Source organism: Tiliqua scincoides, chromosome 6, assembly GCF_035046505.1.
Source record: "Tiliqua scincoides isolate rTilSci1 chromosome 6, rTilSci1.hap2, whole genome shotgun sequence".
NCBI lineage: Eukaryota > Metazoa > Chordata > Lepidosauria > Squamata > Scincidae > Tiliqua > Tiliqua scincoides.
Genome location: NC_089826.1, coordinates 78,221 through 102,134, shown reverse-complemented (window position 1 = coordinate 102,134; position 23,914 = coordinate 78,221). Strand labels below are relative to the sequence as shown.

The window sequence follows — 23,914 nt, the reverse complement described above, 5'->3', positions numbered from 1 at the left end:
AGCAGCACGGCACTGGTGCCGGAGGGGGGAAGACCAGGACTTGCTGCCTGTCTCCCCCCACTTTGTCTTTCACGGAGACCTCGGGGGTTGTGCTGGGGAAAGCACAGACAGGCGAGGCTCCTCTGTGCAGAAAGAGGACTAGCCCTCCTCTCACCTCCACCAACTTCCGCTCCCACAAGTCGATCTTGGTGGTGTCACTCTCTGTGAAGGCTGCCGGACAGAAAGGCGGCCCATCAGTTCCAGGTGCTCAGGCCTCAGGCTGGACCCAGTGCCTTGCTCTCCCTGTGAAGGACTCGCAACAGCAGCAGCAGCAGCAGTGGCTGGCCTGCACTCGGCTTCCACTGACTGGCCTCAGAGGCCCTCTGGAGTCTCAGACAGGACCCTTGCCCTCCTGAACCCGGGTGGCTGCTGGGATGGAGCCCGGGGATGCTGTGTGCAGAGCCAGAGCGAGAGCTCCCCTCCCTCTTGGGCTGCATAGACAGACAATGAGGGTGAGACTGCCAGGTGGGGAGAGACAGTGGCCTGCGGAGACCCTAGAGGGTGGCCACTGCTGCTCAGCTTGGCCTGTCCCCAGCCAGCTGGCCGGAGGGACAGCATCAGGATCTGGAGGCTGCTCCCTGCCTGTCCTGCTCTTCGAACCAGATTCAGATTTGCTGAGGAGGGACTCGGGGTCAGAGCGTGTACCTTTCGTTGCCAGTTTCCCCAGAACGCAGAGGATGCTGCGATAGGGAACCAGCTGGCCTTGGAATCCCTCCAGTAGCTTGACCAGCACCTCGGCCGGGAAGTGCTTCCAGAGAGCCACCAGGATGTCCCCTGCTGCATCCTGGTACAAATCCTGCAGGTCCTACAGCCGCAAAGGGAGCACAAGTGCTGTGCATGAGCGCACTGCCCCGCCTGCTGCACACCCCCTCGTCTCCCTGGGACAGAGACGGCTCTCATGTGGCACCGAGACAGTGCAGCTGCCACCACAACCGTGGCGGGGAACCACCTGGACGCTTGCGAGGCTTGCTGCTTCACAAGGGGGTGATGACGTCATCCGCCTCTGTCACATGACAGCTCACCATTTCTGCCAAGGATTGAACCCGCTAGTGTGCTGGGCTTCCATTGAACCATATCTCCCCCCCCCCCCGCTCTTCTTCATCTATGCCCCCTTTGATCCTCTGATCCTCGCCCAGGCCAAGTAAGAGTGAAATTTGTTTTGCGCTGCTCCAGCTGTGTCTCTTTCGGGAACCCAGGCTCATGTGAGAGGCTCTGCTGTGGCTCTGTGGCCTTGAGTTTTATCCTGCCCTTTGGCTGGGAATGGCTCCCTGCAAGACCTGAAGGAAGCCACTGCCTTCCAATGGCTCCTTGCGGCCACCTGCTTTGAGAACACCAAGGAGCAATCCCCCCCCAAGGGTGCTGTAGGTGGGCTGGCTCTTCTCCAGCGGCCTCCCCACCCACCCACTGTGCCCTCTTGGGTCTTACTGTGGTCCTCAGCATATCTTCAGCTGCCAACTTGATGATGACTTGCGCTAGCTTGTAGTCGAGGGTGCTGGCCGAACTGATCACAGCCTGTAGGACCTGGTTGATGCGCAGTCTGTGTTTTGGAGAGATCTGCAGAGGAGAAGAAGAGGCAGAGGTGAGCCGACACTGGTGCAGGGCAGGGGCAGGTTTCAGAGACTCAAGTGGCTCCCTTTGAAGCTGACCCTGTGCTACTTTGGCACTGTCAGCACCGCACCCCCAAGTGTCTGCGCCACCTTCTGGGAGTCTGGCTCCAAGGGAGGGGGGTTATAAGCACACAATGAAATCATTGGAGGGTGAAAGGCAGCAGGTATATGTCCAATTGCACTCCCCATTCACTCTGTGAGTATCCTTGTCCCTCCTCTCCCCCCCCCCCCGCCACTGTCTCCTTTGTGCCAATGTCTAGACCAGTGTTTCCCAAATGGTGGGTCAAGACCTGGTTGTTGGTCGGTCGTAATACTGAAAAACTGATAGCTGACAAGGAAAATGCATTGAGCCCTATGGAAAGTGAAACTGAGCCACATGGTGTATTTACTCCACTTCGAAGGGCAGGCCGAGAGGAATGCAACACCACCAGAACGGTCCTGATCCAGTGAACGAAGGCACCCCAAAAACACTCAAGAAGGAAGTCCCCCTTCCAAGCTGACAATTGTATTAATTCCCATGGAAAGTGAAACTGAGCCGCACATGCATGTTTTCTCGAGAGTAAGCAAATGTGCTTGGCTCCCATCAAAGGTCAGGTGAAGGGGAATGCAAGGCCACCAAAATGATCCAGATCTGATGAACATGGAATTCAATAAATGCTCCAGTAGGTGCCCCCCTCCATCATAGTAAAATAGATAAAAATAGAGGCTTGAGCTGGGAAGGTAACACTTTTTTTTTTCAAGTGTCATACAGCGAGGTGGGTTTATGAGGAGGTGAGAGGTTTAGAAGGAGCTGCCTCGTCTTCCTGAGAAGATCAGGTCAGGCCTGGGACGGGGCAGGATTGGCTGTAGTACATGTCAGACCAGGCCCCTTCCTGGGCCCGATGCACCTTCACAGATCAATGCAGACTTGCCTCAGTGATAGAACTGGCACAGGTTCAGGTTGAACCATAGCAGCTGCTGGGACTTATCCCTTACCCCAAGAAGACCTCCAGCAGCCAAAACTACCTCAGGGATGCAGCGGAAGCTGCCCTGGTGTCACTGCACTGCAGTGTGGGGAGTTAGGCAAGATTGGGCCGTCTGTTGGGGTTCACCTGAGACGTGTCTATCTGGGGTGAGAAGAACTGTGACTGTGTTGGGTGCCACCACTAGCAGGCCGATGGGCAGCTGGGAGTGTGATGTGGGAGCAGGATAAGCTCTTGTTGGAGAAGAGGACTCATCGCTGAAGGGCCTTCCCCTTCCTGGTGCCACCCTCAGCTGCAGGACTGCAGGTGACTCCTCACGCCTGAAATGATCACTGTGAAGTGCCAAGAGGGAGGCTCCACCTGGCTGAGTGGGGCAACCCAGCATGCACGATGAAGACCTGGATCGGCAAAGCAGGTGGGGTTGGCCCCTCCCCGCATTGTCCTCCTGGCTTCCAAGTGCTGCAGCAGCCAAGGAGGCTGAGGGGCCAGTCAGTGTATGCACCTTCACCCAGCTTCCTAGTGCTGAATGAGTGTGGCTCAGGGCGCAATCCTAACCCCTTATGCCAGTGCTTTCCAGCACTGGCATAGCGGTGCCAATGGGACGTGTGCTGCATCCTGCAGTTGGGTGTCACTCACGGAGGCCTCCTCAAAGAAAGGGAATGAGCTGCATTGCCCTTACGTCAGCGCTGGAAAGCACTGACATAAGGGGTTAGGATTGCACCCTCAGTCAAGATTTCACCCAGTGTGGTATTGGCCCAGTGGCAGGAAGAGAAGCAACCCAGACCCCATTGGTCAGGAGGAGGAAATGATATGACTCTCTTTCCCCACCAGCCAATGGGAGGGGACATTTCTCCCTTGCTGCCTCTTGAGAGAAGCATCCTCTCCCTATTGGCCAGTGGGGGGGGGGAGGAGGCAGGTCAACTGGCGGTTCTTCCTGCCAGCCAATGGGGATGTCCTCACTGGCCTGCCAGCTGAGACTGCTAAGTTGGTGGGCAGGCAAAGGCACGTGTTTGGGGGATGGGAGGGAGAGGAGGTCGCTGCATGGCGTGGTGGATGGTGCAAGCTGTAGAGTGCCCTGCTGGAGAGCTAAGTGCCAGTTCTGGCCAGCTGCACCCCTTTCTGTAGGTCTGCGCTTCCTACCTGTACTAGGCTGTCCTCGGGGTTGCCAGGAGCTTCTGAAGGTGCAGAGTGCGACAGGCTGGCTCCTCTCTGTGGCCCAAGGGTCTGACCCACGGTGTTTCCCTCCTGCACTGGTGGCCAGGATGATCACAGGCCCCAGGCCAATACTGGTCCCGGGGCTCGGGGGCTAGTTTTGGAAGGGCCGCTTTCTCCTGCATGTGCCTGCCTGGGACCTGCGGTCCTCTCTGGGAGCCCTGCTTGGGTCCCAGTGCTTGGCAAGTTCTGCTTGGCAGGCAGGCCTTCTCAGTGGGGGAGGGGAGGCTGTGAACCCCCCCCCCCCCAGGAGGGCTGGCTGACGCAGTTCCTGGATACCAAGCCTCTCAGCCTGAGTGATGCCTCTGCCCGTCTCTTACCACCCTTTGTCTTCAGGTGGCCTGGCTTTTCTTTGGTGTTTGGAGGGCGCCAGGGTGCAGGTTGTCATGTGAGCTCCCTGGGGCATTTGGTGGGCCACTGTGAGACACAGGAAGCTGGACTAGATGGGCCTTTGGCCTGATCCAGTGGGGCTGTTCTTATGTCCTTAACTACAATTCCCAGGAGGCCTTGCAGGTCTCTTGTTATCTGGTGTGCTCCCTGGGGCATTTGGTGGGCCGCTGTGAGATACAGGAAGCTGGACGAGATGGGCCTTTGGCCTGATCCAGCGGGACACTTCTTATGTTCTTATGGAGGCTTGTTTTGAATAATGTTGCAAACAAATAAATGACAGTAATGATGGCCACAAGACCACTGCAGGGCACCTTCAGCCTGGCAGGTTCCTACCTTGTGAATGCTCTGGCGGTACTTGCAGATGGCGCGCACGATGCCAGCCGCTTTGGTTTCCGCCAAGGCGCACAAGTTGACCATGGACACTTGCACCAGAGCAGGGCTGTTTCCTTCTCTAAGATTTCTCAGGTTGCGAGCACAGATGCGTGATTCTGGCGAGGAGAAAGAGTAAACCCTACAGCAACTTCCTTATGAGGAAAGGCTACGGCGTTTGGGCCTCTGCAGCCTAGAAAAGAGGCGCCTGAGGGGGGACATGATTGAAACACAAAATTATGCAGGGGATGGACAGAGAGATGCTCTTTACACTCTCACATGACACCAGAACCAGGGGACATCTACTAAAACTGAGTATTGGGAGAGTTAGAACAGACAAAAGAAAATATTTCTTTATTCAGCATGTGGTTGGTCTGTGGAACTCCTTGCCACAGGATGTGGTGGCGGCATCTGGCCTGGATGCCTCTAAAAGGGGATTGGACAAGTTTCTGGATGATGTGCGTGTGCAACCTCCTGATTTTAGAAATGGGCTATGTCAGAATGCCAGATGCAGGGGAGGGCACCAAGATGCAGGTCTCTTGTTATCTGGTGTGCTCCCTGGGGCATTTGGTGGGCTGCTGTGAGATACAGGAAGCTGGCCTAGATGGGCCATGGCCTGATCCAGTGGGGCTGTTCTTATGTTCTTATAACTGGTTATCACAAAGGAGGCCATTCTATGCACACCTCACAGACCTGAAAGTCCAGTCAGCTCATGTAAATCCCAGATGAGCTGCTGGATCCCCTGAGCCAAACGAGGATTTTTGCCAGGCCTCACGGGAGCCTGGCCTGTGTTTGCAGGGAAATCTGGCCTCCCCGTGTTTCAGAAGACAAGGGCTTCTCCAGGTATCCTTCCCTGGCCTCCTGAGCTGGCAGGCGCGGCCAAGGGCCCCAGATAGTGTGTTTTGTGTCACCTTAACCTTTTCGCAACTGGGTAATTGGGCAGTTACCCCCAGGTCAGGATGAACTTCTCAACCAATGTTTGAGAAGAGTGAGAAATAACGGGTGACAGCTCCCTCTCTGGGAAGGAGCTATCTGTGCTGTACTCCTGATGCTGCTGCAATTAGAGGTGAGGCCGGTGAAACAGGAGTTGTTTCCCCCCTTTCAGTGACATCTTAATTGTAGACCCTCATCTAGGTCTATGGTAACTTTTTGATCTTCCCTTCTCAAGTAGCCTCTAAACTCTATTAAAGGGAATGTTCTCTCGCAAGAAAATGCAAGCCCATATCTAAACGCGCGCGCGTGTGTGTGTGTGTGTGGCGGGGAAGGGGTCACTTCCACCAGTCTGGCTGTCTCCTTCCTCTGACTGGCATGCACTACAAAAATAAATAACAGCACCACCAAATATAATGGAAAGCAATGGCATGGAACACAGCATCGCTGATCGTTGCTGGATTGGGCCCTTTGGGTCATGCCTGAGGCTGGAACCAACAGAGACGTGCGGCTCCCAGGAGAGACCGCTGCCTTGCATTTCATTTTCTCACACTCCCTGGTGTTATACAGAGGCATTCAATGCATGATACAACATTCTGGCGCTGTAGGTTTTTCGAGCCCCGGCCGACAAGGGAATTCAGGGCAGAGGTTTGAGCGTAGAGGTGTCATTCCACATCTTTTCAATCAATAGATGTGGGCAATGCAGGACTGTGGACATGTCTGTGTGTGTTTCCATGTCTCTAAAAATCGCATTTCTGCCTCCTGCTGATGTTTGGAAATTGAAAGTTCAGTTTCTCAAACATGGCAGTATCTGGTTGGATTCAATTCTCTTGCCAATGACCAGCCAAATGAGGAAGAGGAGGAGGCGGCACTTTAACAAGCCCAGGGAACTAGTCCAGGGCTTATCTTCTCCCAGGTTGGAAGCCACTCTCAAGACAGCCTCAGTGACCTTTGGAGTGAGAACCTGGACCCATGTGGGGTGGCCACTGTTATTGCAGCAGCTACAGACCACTTTGCAGGGGGAGAGTTCTGCCTCCCCTTTTGCCTATTTGACTGCTAGGACACTGCAGCAAGCAGGTGTAGCTAGGTCATTTGACACCTGGGGCCCATACATTTTTGTCACCCCATATGACATAATTGTTGATTGATTGATTGATTGATTCACATTTTTATACCACAGCTCAGGGTGGTGTACATGGTTCCTCTCCCTATTTTGTCTTCACAACAACCCTGTGAGGTAGGTGAGACTGAGAGATAGTAATAGTCATGATATGAAATGAATAATAATAATGACCAGAAAATAAATGCAGTGAATATTTCCCCACAAGTAATGGATGAAATTCTGCATCAAATGATATATAACTTGATGGTATTATTCCTAAAAGCCATAATTTCTAGAATTTTGGTCACTAGGGTGTCACCTGCTCCCCCCCCCCATGTCTCATTGGCCTGTTTTGAGTTAAGGCAGTTGTTCTCAAACTTTTAACACTGGGACCCACTTTTTAGAATGACAATCTCTCCAGGACCCACTGGAAGTGATGTCATGGCTGGAAGTGACATCATCAAGCAAAATAAAATAGTTATAAATAATTAAAGAAAAATAGATAAGTAAGGGGAAGCCAGCCCTGTTTCACCAAGTGAATTTCCTCTGTAGCCTGCCTGCAATAACACCCCCCCCCCAAAAAAAAAATCAGTGAGATTTTTAGCCCTCCCCAGTGCCCACCTTACCAATTCAAGCCTCTGTTTTATTCTTGGGGGGGGGGGCTGCCTTCTGGAGCATTTGTTGAGCTCTACTTTCATCAGATGGGGACCATGCAGCTAGCCTTGCATTCCCTTTGCCTGACTTGACCAGGAGCCAAGGCACATTTGCTTATTGCGAGTAAACATGACCATGTGGCTTACTTTCGCTTTCCATAGGGCTCAATACTTTTGTCTGCTTGGAGGGAGGGACTTCCTTCTTGGGTGTTTTTTGGGGGCTGCTTTCATTGGATAGGAACCATTCTGGTGTCATTGGATTCCTCTCAGCCTGCCCTTTACAAGGAGCTATTGCACGTTCGCCTAGTTGCAAGTAAACGCACGATATGGCTCAGTTTCATTTTCCATAGGGTTCCATGCATTTTTTCATTTCTGTTTTTTTGGCCATAACTTTTGATGGTAAGGAGATATTTCAATCTGGTGTTTTGCATTGCATTCCACTGGAAATTCCGCATCCAACAGTATATGGCATGATAGGGTTACTCATAAGCGCCAAGATGTTAGCGATGTTGGGGCATTTGTGGTGTCACCCCCAAAAGGGAGGTACCCGGGGTGGACCGCCCCCCTGCTCCCTGCCAGCTACGCCACTGCTCAATACATTTGTCAGTTTGGAGGGAGGGACTTCCTTCTTGGGTGTTTTTTTTTGGGTTGCTTTCATTGGATCAGAACCATTCTGGTGTCGTTGGACTCCTCTCAGACTGCCCATTCTGATGGAATAAGGCACGCTCGCCAACTTGCGAGCAAACACACTATATGGCTTGGTTTCACTTTCCATAGGGCACTTTCCAAATGCACTTTCCATGCATTTTTTGTTTTACGGTTTTTTGGCCATAACTTTTGATGGAGATATTTTACCCCGGGTTTTTTTCCCATTGCATTCTGCTGGAAATTCCACATCCAACAGTATATAGCATCATGGAATTATTCATAACCTCCATGATATTAGCAATGTTGGGTCATTTGTGGTGTCACACCCCCCCCCCCAGCTGGTACCTGGGGTGAACTCCCCCGCCCCTCGCTAGCTACGGCACTGGTAGCAAGGCATGTGGATGTACAGCAGCAGCTACGGGCCACATGTATGGCATGTGGATATACGGTCTAGCAGCAGCTTAGCAGCAAGCACGTAGAAATTTATGAAAGGCTAGTAAAGCCCCTTTTCTTGGTGGTTGATGATGGACACCACTGAGGGGGTGCTCTGGGCACACTAGTAGTCCCACTGCGTGCACTCCCAACTCCTCAGGAGTTGGGCTCAAAGAACCAACAACATTTGATTTTGGAGATCAAGGTAGGTATGTTTCCATTTCTCCTCTGTAATGGAAATGTGCAAGATCCCTCGAGGAGATAGGGTGTGGTGTCAACAGTGGTGCCTTGCTCTGGCATGCAAGCACAGGGTTAACAGCAGGGCCTTAGATTGCAGTGAGTGCGTTGCACAGCTGCAGCCACTTGGAGGCAAAAATGTCCTCAGGGTTGAAAGCAGCACCTGAAAGAAGGAAAGGGGGTGTGGGTAGTAGAAGGAGGAAGGGAGAACTAAACTGATGGATTAATGGACTGAGGAACTAATGAACTGGCTGATGGACTACTGGGCCTGCTGACTGACCAATGGACTAAGTAATGGACAGATGGGTGAATGGACTTCTGAGGATTGCTGAAATGGGGACTGCTGGACACAAAGAAGATTGGTGTGTGGCTATCACGCCCAAGACCTGCTGAGGACCAAGGTGTTGCTGTGGTGGCTTGAGAAGTTGCTGGCAGGAGAGCGGAGGAAGGAGGACCTCTGCAGGTTGAACAGGTGAGCTACCCTGGTGGTGGGGTCCAGTAGTGCCACAGTGCAGAACTAGGGCCACTGTTGGGAAAGAAGGGGAGCTAATTAGCTTAAAGTGGGCTTAAGTTCTCTATTGAAGCTTGGACTGGGAATCTGGCACAACAGCTGCCAAAGAACTCCCTACCAGACAAACTCTGATTTAATTAACAGGCAGCGCAATCCTAACTTGTGCTGGAGTAGGCAGCCCAGGGGGCCTGCACTGTATCCAGTGCAAGTTTGGGGCTGGCTGAGGTTTGGCCTGAGGCAAGGGGAAACTTTGCCCCTTACCTTGGGGGAGAGCTGCAGCAGCCCCAATGGGGCAACTCGGAACTGCACCACCTAAATTGGTGGCACAAATCCAAGCATCCTGGGACGGCCCCAGGCTGTCTGGAAGGAGGCCAGGATCTGGCACGAGTGCTGGAACTTGGCCCTGTCTCCTGCTCCTCACCTGGCTGAATGCTCTCTGCTCACTACCCCCCTGCCCCTAAATGCCTCCCGCCAACTTCCTCCCCACATCTCCCCAGACCTCTGTGCCAGCAGAGCCAATACAACCTTACCTGGCTCTGGGGCTCGCATTAGCATGGGGAGGCTGGCAGATGGATGTGTCCCAGTCTGTCTTCCCTGAGAGTGGCATGAAAGTGCTTTACAGCACTTTCTAGATTGCGCCCTGAGTTTTATATAAACCATAGTGGTTTCATTAGGGGGTGGGGGCAGACTGCACCAGCTGACACCCCAGGTTACAAAATGACTACTTATTTTACCATTGGTGCGAAAATACACCAGTGGTAGAAAATCGTTAAAACACTGTTAGTAAATCAATTTTTAAAATCAATGATTGAAAGCACAGAATAGTTGGAAAATTTTTTTAAAATTTAGCAAATAATAGCATCACTGAATATGCAAAAGGTCTTGTTTTCTCAAAGTAATTCATTGGGTAATAGATATGTGTGAAGTCTGATCCAAAATGTGTCTAGGATATTGTCTAAGTCTAGTTTTAATTTTGCAAGTCAGCACTGTTGCCATCACGTTCAGTGATACACGTGAATTAAGAGGGGGTTGTTTTTTAAAATCTCTTCTCAACTCGTTTTAACTCCTCTTGCTTCTTTCTCCCTTTTTCTCCGGTGTCAAAATTTTACAAATTTTGATGGTCAATGCATATTTTCCACCGTCAGATGCTTCAACTTTACACATTTGGGACATGGTGAAGGCCCTTTGCTACAATTATCTTTCTTTACAGTCTCCCATTCCTCTCCTTATTTTAGGTGATTTCAACACCAGACTTGGCCCTAATAATATTGCCCTAGCTCGGTTTATGCAGCTAGAAGTGGATGATTCTATTCATCCCTGGTTTTTATGCCCTCATAGTTCCTTAGACCAGGTGGTTAATGATTATGCGCCTTATTTGATCGATCTATGTATTGCCCTAAATCTTATTATCCTGAATGGATATTTGGAAACGACCCTCCCTGGAGCCTTTACACACTTTGCCCGAAGAGGATCTAGTGTTATTGATTTTGTTCTTGCTTCTCCATCCTTACTTCCTTCCCTTACTAATTTCCAGATTGTCCCCTTCCATGAAAGTGACCATCTTCCCCTCCAATTTCACTTAGCCATTCCTTCTGTTAATGTTAACACCAATAATTCCACTAATTCTTTCCCCCCCTCGCCTCAAATGGTCCTATCATCTAGAGGAGGCCTTAACTTCCTGGTTTTCATCCGAAGCGATTATTGCTCTTCATAGTTCCCTGATTGCAACCAATTCTCCTGCAGAGGCTGTCTCTATTTATTCTACTATTACATCCTCCCTATCTTCATTTCTTGCCGCGTATAATAACTCTTCAAAACCCACGAACCGCTCTCCCTGGTTTTCTTTCGATTCACCACAAACCTACACCCATATCCCTACAATCATATTTCCAGTCAAGACTGTATTATAAAGAATTGTCAGAGATCAAAAAACATGATTATGCTCTGAACAAATGGAGGCAGCTTTTAGTTCCAATTTCCTCTAACCATCATAAGGCCTTAGTCTCTCCATTTTGGTCCTTAGTCTCTCCTTCTTTCCATCCCCCAAATTTAAATCCCCCTTTTGTTTCATCTGATTCCTGGGTGGTGTATTTTTCCAATATTTTCTCTGCCCCCTCTCAAGATAGATCATCCCCTTCTTCTGTTTCCAACCTCCCGGAATGGCCTCCAGTGGAACCGAGCGAAGCACTATCATTAATCTCTTCTTTAAAAACAGGTAAGTCTCCGGGCCCTGACGGCATTTTTGGTGAGATTCTCTACAGTCAGCCCACATGGTGGGCTTTTCCTTTAGCCAATTTATTTACCCATATAAACAACTCTAGTTGTATCCCGACATCCTGGCTATCATCCATAATTGTTCCCATCTTTAAGAAAGGCGATCCTGCTCTACCTGAGAATTATAGACCAATTAGCTTACTCTCTGTCATCGGTAAGCTATATGCGAAACACCTACTCTCGAGACTAACTACATGGGCACTTTTGGTGGCCCTTCCTGGCAGGGAATGACCATACCTTTCTGCTCTCTTTTCTAGCTGAAAAAAACCTTGAAATCATGGTAGAAAATTCTATGTAGCGTTTCTCGATCTTAAGGGTGCTTTCGACTCTGTTAATAGATCACTTCTTTGGGACAAACTTACCACCAGAGGTATTGACCCTCGTTTACTTTTTTTGATTTGTCACCTCCACCTTTCTAATTTATGTAAAGTCCATTCCGGCCCTTCTGGTCCTTTATCAGATAGCATTTCCATCGATAAGGGTGTCCGACAGGGATGCATCCTAGCCCCTTTACTATTTAATCTTTTTTTATCCGACCTCCCTTCCTATTTTTCCAATCGAAGGGTCTCTCCCCCTTCACTCAATGGTGTTCCTTTACCCCTTTTATTGTATGCGGATGACGCAGTTCTTTCACTAACTAAATCTAAATTTAAAATCTAACATTTTTTAGATTGTGAGCCCTTTTGGGACAGGGAGCCATTTAGTTATTAGATTTTTCTCTGTAAACCGCTTTGTGAACTTTTAATTGAAAAGTGGTATATAAATACTGTTAATAATAATAATAATAATAATAATAATAATAATAATAATAATAATAATAATAATAATAATAATAATAATAAAAAATCTGGACTTCTCCAATCTCTCGCTATTTTCCAGGACTACTGTACTTCCAACAACTTGATCATTAATGCTAATAAAACCAAAATCTTAGTATTTTCTAAATCTTGGTCCCCGTCGACCTGGAGGGTTGGTCACTTTATTTACGAGCAGGTTCCCACCTTTAAATATCTTGGCCTACTCTTTCATTATCAACTAACCTGGGCAGCTCATCGGAATTTAGCGATTGCCACCTCGCATCATCACCTCAAGGCGATTATCGGTTCCACTATAGCACCGGTAATGTGCCGGTAATGTGCCTGCCACTCTCCAGATCTTTAGAGCTAAGATTGTGGCCCAACTATTGTATGGCGTACGCATATGGGTTACGGCAGCCAACAGCTCTCTGGATCGAGTTGCGGCTGTCTTTTTTAGGAGGATTCTTGGAGTTCCAAACTCTATCCGGTTAGCTACGCTGACTCTTGAACTGGGAGTTCATCTCCCTTCAACCATAGCTTGGGCTATTACATTCAAATTCTGGCTCCGACTCCTTCTGTCCCTTCCATCTGACTCCTTCCGTAATGATCTGTTAAGAGACCCCTTTTTGTCTAGCTGGTTCTTAAAAATTGACTCCAAATTGAATTCTCTAGATCTTACTTTGGAATCTTTAGTGGGCCTTGATGTCAACAGTGCCTATAAGTTAATTCAAACTAGGCTCTGGGAAGCTGAATTTTCCTCTCTTTTTGCTGATCTTAACCCAGTTTGTTCCCCTCTTTCTTTTGGTTTTTGTACTTTACCAGGTCAGCCTTCCAAATATTTCATTACCCTAACTAACCCCTCTCTTAGAAGGGCTTTTATGCTTGCGTGTTTCAATATTTTTCCCTCTTCGTACCATCTTGGTAGATTTTCCCACATCCCTCGGAACTGCAGGTTATGCTCTTTCTGTCACCTTGAATCGGACACACTAGAGCATATCTTGATTCATTGCCCAGCGCACTGTTCACTTCGGAAGTTGTATTTGGACCCTTTTCTACAGCATCCTATTAGGCCATTTATTGATCCCCTTTTTGTTCTGTTAGGTGACAACCAGGCTAACATTACTATAGCAGTTGCTAGTTTTTTATCTCGAATTATCAAAATATCTCTTGACTGACTGTTGTATTTTCGTTTATATGCCAATAAAGGTATTTAAAAAAAATTAAGAGGGGTTGTGTGTCTCTAGGCTAGTTGGAGCCTTTTTGGCAGAAGCTGGACCTTCCAGCACTGCCTTCCTCCTCCTTTGAGAGTGGACTGCTTAAAGGAGACTGCTGAGCAGAAGTGAGGGGACACACAGCCTCCCTCTTTCATCTCTTCCCCCCCCCCCCAGGCCCATGGGCTCACCATTTGCATCCAGCTCCTCCTTTTGGGTTTCAGCTTTATCTCTCAGTTGGGAACTATCTCTGCCTCCATTGGACTCCTCTTCTCTTGAAGGACGAACATGGATTTTGTTCTTCTTACGGCTAACGCTCTTGAAAGCAGAACAGATCCTGGAAAAAATGGAGAAGTAAAAAGGGGCTTTTCCTGTAATTTAAAAATACCTGCAGATGCTGGTGGCCTAGTCCTATCTAGGTCTTATGCTGGCAGATCTCATGACCCACTAGTGTAAGACTTGCGCCACTGTCCTGGCAGCTGCCCTTCCAGAACACTCTTCCAGAACAACGCCCCACATGCAGGTTGTGTATGGAGGACACAACCTGCAGATCTCTGCTTTTGCTGCTAAGTCAGCAGCTGGGGCAAATCAATGCAAGGAGTAGGCTGGGCCAGAGGCTGTTGGAGCAGGAGGGGGTGGATCTCAGTGACAGCCACCCACGCCAGCTCCTGTCCCCTTCCCAGCCCAGAACTTCTCCCACAGTCTCTCACCAGCAAAAAAACTGGCATAGGTCTGAACAGACCCATTGGGGACCAGGCGGCCTGTGGGGAGGTAAGCAGAACGTATCTTTGCTTAACTCTCCTCCGAGGCTGTCTGGTCCTGAGCCTGCCCACAGCTTGCAGCTCAGGCTGCAACGGGGGTGCACATGCTCTGGGCTGGTGGTCTGATCACAATTACTCAATTCACCACACAGTAAGATGATGTCAATGTTGGGGAAGTGAAGATTTCCTGGACTGAAGCAGATTTCCACCCCAGGCAGTGGAACACTTGTCAGAGATTGCAGAGGCAGGAGAAGCCGCTCTGTTTGCTTAGACAGTGAGGGGAACAGGCAGCCGTGCTTCAGCTATTTCATCACAAGTGTGGAGCACCGATGGCCTCCCTGGTGTGTGCCGAGACTCGGCCAACCCACTGATCGCACTGCTTTCCTGCTGTTCCATGTGGGAGTCGATGACAGTGCCAGGACTAACCGCAAACAGATTTCAAGACCACACCTTGGGAAGGGGATACAAATGTCAACGACACTGTCAAAGGTCAAGAGAAAGCGAACAGCCAGCTGTGAAGGTTGAGCGACTGAGAATGGTTTGGCTCCTTGGCCACAGTCTGCGTGACCCACACGTGGGACTCTTGGCAGGAGGAGGTGGACCACCCAGGTCTGTGAGCACTTCGTAATAAATTGGATCCAGGAGCCAGGGCGAGTCTGTGTCAAGAACCCGTCGTGCCAGACAAACGGCACACCCTTCTTTGGTAAGGGGTCTGGTTTGGCAGACCAAGAGAATGTCGTGGACAAAATGTACTGAGCGCTCAGCAAAATGATTGACTAACAGCCCAGTCCTGTCCCTGCCACCAGCACTGATGCAGCCATACCAAAAAGATGCACGCTGCATCCTGTGGTGGTGGTGGAATCGGACAGCCCGCAGGAGGTCAGTGGAAACAGCCCTTACTTCCTGGTAGGCTTCCCTATTGCCAGTGAGGCTCCTCAGACAAATGCCAACTATTTTGGTGCGTATGTTGGAGCAAGAAAGGGGGGGAAGATTCAAAGGCGGGGGTAAGACCTGCCATGTGCCATTGCCACTGGGTCCACCCCTCCCATCTCTAAGAACATAAGACCGACATAAGAACATAAGAACATAAGAACAGCCCCACTGGAGCAGGCCATAGGCCCATCTAGTCCAGCTTCCTGTATCTCACAGCGGCCCACCAAATGCCCCAGGGAGCACACCAGATAACAAGAGACCTCATCCTGGTGCTCTCCCCTACATCTGGCATTCTGACTTAACCCATTCCTAAAATCAGGAGGTTGCGCATACACATCATGGCTTGTACCCCATAATGGATTTTTCCTCCAGAAACTCGTCCAATCCCCTTTTAAAGGCGTCTAGGCTAGACGCCAGCACCACATCCTGTGGCAAGGAGTTCCACAGACCGACCACGCGCTGAGTAAAGAAATATTTTCTTTTGTCTGTCCTAACCCGCCCAACACTCAATTTTAGTGGATGCCCCCTGGTTCTGGTATTATGTGAGAGTGTAAAGAGCATCTCCCTATCCACTCTGTCCATCCCCTGCATAATTTTGTATGTCTCAATCATGTCCCCCCTCAGGCGTCTCTTTTCTAGGCTGAAGAGGCCCAAACGCCATAGCCTTTCCTCGTAAGGAAGGTGCCCCAGCCCCGTAATCATCTTAGTCGCTCTCTTTTGCACCTTTTCCATTTCCACTATGTCTTTTTTGAGATGCAGCGACCAGAACTGGACACAATACTCCAGGTGTGGCCTTACCGTAGATTTGTACAACGGCATTATAATACTAACCGTTTTGTTCTGGATGCAGCGACCGACAAGCAGACCCACCCCCCAGCAAGAGAAGCTGCAATGCAGGCACACAGCCTGGACTGACAGTGCAGCTCTCTGCTGCCAGGCAAACCTCTCCTTCCCCTCAGTAACTAAGGTGGAGGCCGGAAAGGCCCCCAAGACACCATCCCTTATTCAGGAACCTGCCTCCTGAGCACAGCCTGTGTCCACTCCCTGCCCCAATGGATGCCACACGCATCCTGAGAGCTCAGGGCCAAGAGAGGGTCCACTGTCTCCCCCTCCCCCCTTTCCTGACCCAGTGTCCAGATGGGATGAGGCCTTTGGTCTGGTCAGGGAGCCGTCGTGCCCTCTGCACATGGATGTGGCCGTTTCCTCGGCTGCCGCCAGAGGGTTTGGCAGTCATCTCACTTGGCAGCTCCGGAGACCTCGCTCCACCAGTTACCTTCCACAGAGAGGCATGTTTTCTGGAGACTTGGGCCTGACTCAGTGAGACATTTCCGAGCCAGTCTGTTCGGCAGCTCGGCACCCTGGCCTTCCACGTCATGTGTGACATCACAATCCACAGGCTGCAGTGATCCCACCCTGTGTCAGTGACTGCGCACAAGGCCTGGAAGCTCTGGGTGTGTCCATCCCGCAGGCGGCAGCAGCAACCTTGCAGTGCCCCACAGGAAGGAGCGGCCAGTGGGCTAGTGAAGGAGTGGTGGCCGCTGCAGCCACCTCCTGTAGGACATAAGACAGCCCTTCAGATGTGTGCAGCCCTTCCTCTTGCAGGGCCCACTGTGCTGAAGCGCGCCTCAGCCCCACCCTGGCTCCTCATTCTGGGCCCTCTCTGTGGCCTGCCTTGATGCTTGTGGTGCTGGAGCAGAGGGAACACCCCAGGGGCAGGGGAAAACTGAAGCCGGTGCCCTGCTGCCTACTCTCCTCTCCCTCCTGTCCTGGGACTGGACAGCAACCCTTGGGAAATAGGTGAAGCCCCCCCCCCACTTCACCAACAGGGAGACGTGGTGTGGGGAGCTGGTATGGCAAGCCCGCACTGGTGGGAAGGAGTGGTCTCCCTCCCGTTTGTCGGGCTGGAGTTCAAGGAGTGTTCAAGGAGCAGAGCGGTGCGGAGACAGAGCCCAGAGGAAAGGCTGGTTTGTGGTGTGCCGACAAGCCAGCAAAGCTTCCATGCAGGACACCAAACCAGAAGAGATTGTTCTGACATGACTGCATCACACAAGCAACGGCAGACTTAAATGCACCTTTTACTCAACCACTTTACTCAACCAGCTCGTGCCCCTCCTGGCCCGCTACTTTCCTTTCCCTGTCCTGTGATGAGAGCTCCACAGTGGGGGGAGCAGACAATCTGGCTGCTCCTGGCTCTAGTGGTGACGACAGCAGCAGCAGCAGCAAATTTGGATGTGCCCAGCAGCCTTGAGAGGCAGTGCCAGCAGCAGCAAGTCTCCCTGGGGCTGGAGAGGTGGGTGATGAGTGAGTCTCACTGTGAGCAGCATGGGAGGCCCAAGCAACTCATCCGCTTTCTCCCCCCACTGGCCAGTGCTGGAGTCTCGAACGCAGCCTGGTCTTTACCCCTCTCCAAAGAGAATGGCAGTTAGTCAGTGCCCTGGATCACAGGTGTCAACATAAGGCCCACAGGCCAGATCCAGCCCCCGGCAGCTCTGGATCCAGCCCGCGTGGCACTTGTAGCTGCGGAGCTCCATTGGGGCACAGGCTGGAGGCCTCCAACGCTACTCCGAGGGCTCGAGGAATCTCACGAGCGGAAGGAAGTCTTGCTTGCTTTGAGGAGAGAAGGCAGGAGAATGGAGCATGGAGGGAAAGAGGCACTTTCTTGGTGGGTGATGCTGGTTGTCAGCCCTGTAACAAGTCCAACCTAATCTGAGCGCAAGAAATGGCTCAGAGAGGGCTCCCCCCCCCACATTGGAACTGAACCCAAATGCAGAATTGAATTGAAGGAAGTCAACTTGAGAATAGCAATCTGCACACTGGAAAAGATGAACTGGAAAGCATGTAAACAAGACAGGAAACCCTTCATGGCCCTCCAACTAGCTCTGGTATCCCCTGGAGGTGTAGGAGTGTTGCACCTTCCAGCACTCCTCCTAGCCCAGATGTGCACAAGATTCATTCTTGGGGGGCTGGAAACAGCCTTTGGCTTGGAACGGTGTATCTGCAAAGTCACCCACAAAGGCCGAGACAGGCAGAGTGGATCAGATCCAGGGGTGCTTTTGCCCTTCCATGCCCACCGGCTCGAGAGAGCAGGCCTGGTTGCCTTGACTTCAAGGTGGCACACACACATTTGCTTCGGTCACCACAGCCAGGGCCAGTGCCAGCTCTCTTGTGCTCGAGGCCAGGCTAAGTTTTCTCATTCTCCTGAATTGTTTTTATAAGATTTTATAATTAATTATATTCCACAGCACTGTGGTGGGATTTATCTGAAAATAAATACATAAATAGTCAGTTGCATTTTTTACTTGGGTTACAAAAACTAAGCTGTATGAAATGGCAGGTTTGTAACCAAGGCGGCTTCAGGATCGCACCAGCCCTGTCTGCAGCAGACTCCAGTCAGTTTTGGTTATCTGCTGGGGTCAGGCTCCTTGAAACCCTTGCAGACAGTGAACCAGGGAGCCTCTGCTAGTTGGGAGTGCAGTTTTTTTAATTGGCTTTAGTTTTTTCTTTCAGTTTTACTTAATTGAGTTTCAGTTTTTTAGTCATAGTTTTCAGTTTTAGTTTCCAGTATTAGCTCCTAATTCTTATTTTTTAACCCCTATTTTTATTTTTAGTTTCTTTTATTGGAGTTTTTAGTTTAGGTTTTAGTTTTTTAGCATTAGAGATTTTTAGCCTTGAGCTCTAGTTTGGACCATGACATTCATCCCAGAAAAAGCTGTTGTAGTCTAGTAGGAAGCCCAGCTGTGAAAGCCTTAGTATGTTTATCAGAGTGGAAAAAGTCGACTGGTCACCCAGTAGGAAGTGGAGTCCCTCAAGGGTCTATTTTAGGATCCATGCTTTTGGACTTGTTCATAAGTGATCTGGAGATCAATTATGCAGTGTGGCCAAGTTTGTAGATGACACCAAACTATTCAGAGGGGTAAATACTTCAGCAGAGTGTGAAGGACTCTGAACGAACCTCTCCAAACAGGCTGAGAGGGAAACCAAATGGCAAACATGGTGCCATGTCAGTAAACGTAAAGTGGTGCACATTGGGGCCAAATAGTCTCACTTCAACTGCTGGGGCCCAAGTTGTCAGAGATGAACCAGGAAAGAGACCTTTGAGTGCTGGTGAACAGCTGAATGAAAACCATGAATGGTTTGAACAGAGAGTTTTTCTCCCTCTCTTGCAAAGTGGAACCAGGAGTCCTCCGACAAAGCAGATTGGAGGGAAACTTTTGATGGACAAAAAGAGGTGCTTCATCATCTACACCCAGAATGCCACAAGGTGTGATGCTGGGCACCAACTCAGATGGCTGTCAGAAGGGACTGGGCCAGTTCATACAGGACCAGAGGTCTGTTAGTGGCTCCGAGTCATGTCCTGCATCCAGGTTCAGCAGCAGCATGTCTCTGAAGGCCAGTTCCAGGACAGCAGGGCAGTGACAGAGCAGGTGCTTGTGGGCTTCCCAAAGGGAACTGGGGGACCCCTGTGAGAAATGGGCGGCTGCAGATGGGCCCCTTTGTCCTGATTCAGCCGCTGGGCTCGCCTAATGGCCTTCGTTTGCTTATCACCACACATCTGATGCAGGACCACCAAGGAAGGGAGAGTCTGAGCGCTGGAATATCGGGCTGGCCATCTGAGGTTGCTGGATGCCAAGGAAGGAATTGGGTTTCTCTTAGGTCTGCTGCCAGGGCTGCTTAAGTTGCTCACATTTGCAGTTGGACTGGGTGGCAGGATATTGGGGAGAATCAAAATATTGCAGAAAGAATGGTCTCTTCTGCTAAAAAGGTTACTTAGCCTTTTGATTCAGTTTCAGTTTCTCCATGAAACTAGAAGGGATGTTTTTAATGCTTTATAAGGCATAAGGAGGTCCAGGGAAGCCCTCTGGAGAAGGCTTCCTTCACAGAGAAACTGTAAGAGATGTTTTTTTCACTGCCGGGCTCAGAGGATGCTCTGGAGATGAGGGGAGAGGAGCTTCTCTCAGCTTCTAAGGGTGTGGGGGAGGTGTTTACCCATTTCACTTAACTGTGGAGGGTTTAGGAATGGAACTCCTGCGGATATGGGGGCACGCCTGTACTCAATGACCCCTTAGTAGGAGAGTACATAAGATCATCTGGAGAGCCTTGTTGGATCAGGCCAAGGGCCCATCCAGTTCAACTTCCTGTATCTCATGGTGGCCCAAACAACAAATTACCTCTACCCTGTTGCCACTCCTTGCACTGATGCCTGAGATGCAGGAGGTGGCATGCCAAATGTTGCCTCTCTTGCCCAATGATGTACCAGAAAATCTGAGTACTGCCCCTTCTTTACATGGTTTACAGTGAGATTTAAAAACGTGTTCCTTGGTGTTTGAGGAGGGAGGAACCTCCTAAGAATGCATTTTTGACTCATATCTAAAGGATTTCTGTTGCCACTTTTATTGCTGTTCTTACATCTTTATTCATTGCAATTGATTCATTTAATGTTTTTATTGCATTTTATCTTGGACTTTGTGTTGTTGTCCACCACTTTGAGCACAGGAAAAATTTCAAATAAATAAATAAAAATCCAAAGGTTACATACAACATGACTTGTAACCTATGATGGACTTTTCCTCTCTGAATCGGTCTAGTTGCCTTTTAAAGGCATCCAGGCCAGGTGCCATCACCACATCCTGCGTGGCAAGGAGTTCCACAGATTGATTATGCACTGGATAAAGGAATATTTCCTTTTGTCTGTTCTGACTTATGGTCAATGTTAGTGAATATCCCCCGGTTCTGGTGTTGTGTGTGGAGAAAAAGAACCTCCCTCAATCCATGTCATCCCATGCATAATGTTAGGTTAATTTTAGATGTAGTAGGAAGCTTATTTGCTATTGAATGCACACTTGAATGGTGAAGGATCCCTCGTTTTCTCTGTGCTAGAGCTAGATGACGCCCTACGCAGGAGGACACCATGGTTGGCAGTGTTGGATGGAAGAAGGGACTCATTGCTTCCTTCTTGGTGTAGGTCATCAACCAGGGAGACTCAGGAGGCTTCAGTTCTTAATCCATATTGGTAACCAGATTGAAATGGGGCAAGATAATCAGTTTCATTCAAGATCTTTTGAAGCTGAGTCTCTGCCCAAGACTTTCTGACCCCTTAGCTGGCATGCCAAATTCTAGCCTCCTTCCCCAATGGCATACCAGCCTCTTCTCCCCCCCCCCCATTTGCCAATGTTCTAGCTCAGCACTCTTCCCCCCTCCACATTCTTAATTCTCTGTTCCTTTTTCAAATCTAGGAGTGGAAGGAGAAGGAGGGGGTAGTGGATGGAGATGGGTGCCCCCCCCCAATCTGCTGCCTGGAGCTGGCCTCATGGGTGGGCAGGCCCTGCATAATGCCACATGTTCAATTGCCTTGCACAAAATAGGGAGATTCACACCCACCTTGTCCTTGTCCAGCATGGAGGGGCCACTGAGGGCTTCTTCCCATCCCTGAGAGAAGCATTTGCAGTTAAGATGGACACGTGGATAAAACTCACATGCATCAGGATCTAGTCCACATCTTCAGAGTTCACCGGCTGAGAGAGGGGCTGACAGTGACTGTATGCTGATCCAGGGCAGTAGTGTCTAGTGGTTAGCATGCTCACTCCTTTCCCGTTTCCCTCTCTTCCCTGTTTGGACATGAAGCTGACTGGATAAAAGCCTTACTAGTTTGAAACTGCTGCCACCAGTGCAGGAGAGGGTCTCCCTGGGCAGAACCCCCTTCCTAGAACAACACCAAATCTCAGGGGTCTCTACCAAAATCATTCTCACTGTAGCGCTGTTGGGCTGGTGCTGCCGGCTTAATCGGCAGTTAGGACTATGCTGCTAATTAGTCTAGCAGTGTGTTCATATGGTCTAGTCATCGCTATCCTTCACCCGTGCTTGTACTTGTGACATGACCCTGGCAACAGGCTGCTCCTTAGCAGAGCAGGTAGCAGTGTGCAGTAGTAGCTCTCTATGGGAGGCCTCAGCGCATATGCTGCCCCTCTATGCCATCATAGTCCAGCCCACCTTTTAGCCACAGGTGTGCTGGCAATTGTGAATGCTGGGCAGAGAGAGCAAGCAGCCAATCAGCTGAAGTCAAAGGGCTGCTGATTGTTCTCTGTGGGGCAGACACATAGAGTGGGTGAGGCAGTTGGAGCCTCAAGAGGCAATGGGAGACCCCGATGGAAAGTCTTACAGGAGTCTAGGGACACAGAGGCCTGGGAGAGGAGCAGGAAACGCTCTTTAAGGGTCACCTGGATAACCTACTCTGAGGCAAGCTATCTTACTGTGGGCAGATGTACTTACTCTAGCCCTGAATAGGTGAGCCAAGGCTCCAGGTTTGGTGTGGGCCAGGCAATCCGATACCCCTTTATGCCAGTACCAAGTTCCGCCATTGTAATTTATTTAGGTACAATTTTATACTCAGCTTTGTCTCCCTGGAGGGCATTCAAAGCAGATTACAAACATAAAATCACATTGAAAACATTAAAGTATCCTGAAGAACAGCAAGACAACCTTAAAAATATCCATAAAAGCCAGAGAATGAGGAAAACCAGCAGCACTCATTCAAAAGGGCAGCCTATAGATCGAAGCAGCATAAAACGCCAAATATCCAAAATTAACAAGTCCTGAATGCAGAAGGCTAATCCAAAGGGCATATTCCTTGCCGCTGCCCCTCCCACCTCTGTAGGTGACAGCACCTGTAAAAGGGCCTTCTCCGATGACCAGAGAGGTGGATTTTTATGGAAGAAGGCAGTCTGTCAAATACCCTGGCCCCGAGCTGTGTAGGGCTTTAAAGGTCAAAGCCAGTGCCTTGAGTTGGGCCTAGAAATAAACTGCCAGCCAGTGGAGCTGCTGGAGCAACAGCTGACAGAGTCAAACTGCTGCTGCATTCTGCACTACTTGCAGTTCTGAACTGTCTTTAAGGGCAGGCCCCTGCGGAGCACATTACAATACCTCATGTCACTGTGGCATGGATCGCAGTGGCCAGGTCAACACAATCCAAGTATGGCACCAGCTGAAACTGGGCAAGTGCCCCTCTGCTGCAGCTGCTATCTGGGAATCCAAGAGTAGCTGCAAATCCAGATGAACTCCCAAGCAGCGAACTTAGTGCAACCCTACTCAGCCCAGGATGGTACTCTAACACCTGCACTGTGGATTCCCAAAGCAGGAGGACCTCTGTCTTGTCCGGCTCTAATCACAGCTTGCTGGCCCTCATCCTGGTCCCAGCTGCCTCCAGGCAGCACTCCAGCAGCCACCTTGGTATCTGGTGGAAAGGAGAGAGAGAGCTGGGTGGTGCAATGGAGCCCTTTGGGTGGTACAATGTGGGCATGGGATGTGAGCAAAAAACTCCAGGAAGGTGAACTCTGCAAGCCGTTCCCCCACATCTGTGGCAGCACTGGAAACAGAGCTGACCATAGGGGCATGTTGGCAATACCCCCATGGGCCAGGCCTGGAAAGAGGCAGTCCAGTCATGGTGGCCAGGAAACAGCCCCCACAACATCTGCAGGCCCCAACAGACATACAGCCCACCCTCAGGTGCCTTGGCAAGCTGCAGGACAGACAGCAAGGTTGCAGGCATCAGTTGGCTCTGCTTGTCACTGTGATGCAACGATCTGCCCTGGACTTGCACAGTGATGTATTTTTTCCTACTATCTATTTAAGCTGGTTGCTGTCTTGATTTGTGTGAGTTGCATTTTCAGTTTTTAATGTTTTATAGCAATCTTGAGCTGCCTCGAGTCCCCCTGCCTGGCCGGAAATGCAGCCTAGAAATGCTGCTTATCTAAACAAAAACAAACTCGGGGGTCTCTTTGGAATAAGGAGTTTGGCACTCCTGCAGCGACGAATCTGCACTCCTGTTTAGCCTCCTTGTGGTCTTCATGACC

The 23,914-nt window shown here is 50.2% G+C and overlaps 1 protein-coding gene across 1 annotated transcript in view; it reads right to left on the bottom strand.

The window, feature by feature from the left end:
• The window catches only part of LOC136655608 (maestro heat-like repeat family member 5), a 67,787-nt gene that overhangs the window by 41,904 nt on the left and 1,969 nt on the right, over positions 1 to 23,914 (bottom strand). The window contains exons 3-7 of the mRNA XM_066632186.1: positions 13,566 to 13,711; positions 4,544 to 4,698; positions 1,465 to 1,593; positions 685 to 844; positions 155 to 210 (exon numbers count right to left, since the gene is read on the bottom strand). Of these exons, the coding sequence (XP_066488283.1) occupies positions 155 to 210; positions 685 to 844; positions 1,465 to 1,593; positions 4,544 to 4,698; positions 13,566 to 13,711 (646 nt within the window). The remainder of the gene's footprint in view (positions 1 to 154; positions 211 to 684; positions 845 to 1,464; positions 1,594 to 4,543; positions 4,699 to 13,565; positions 13,712 to 23,914) is intronic.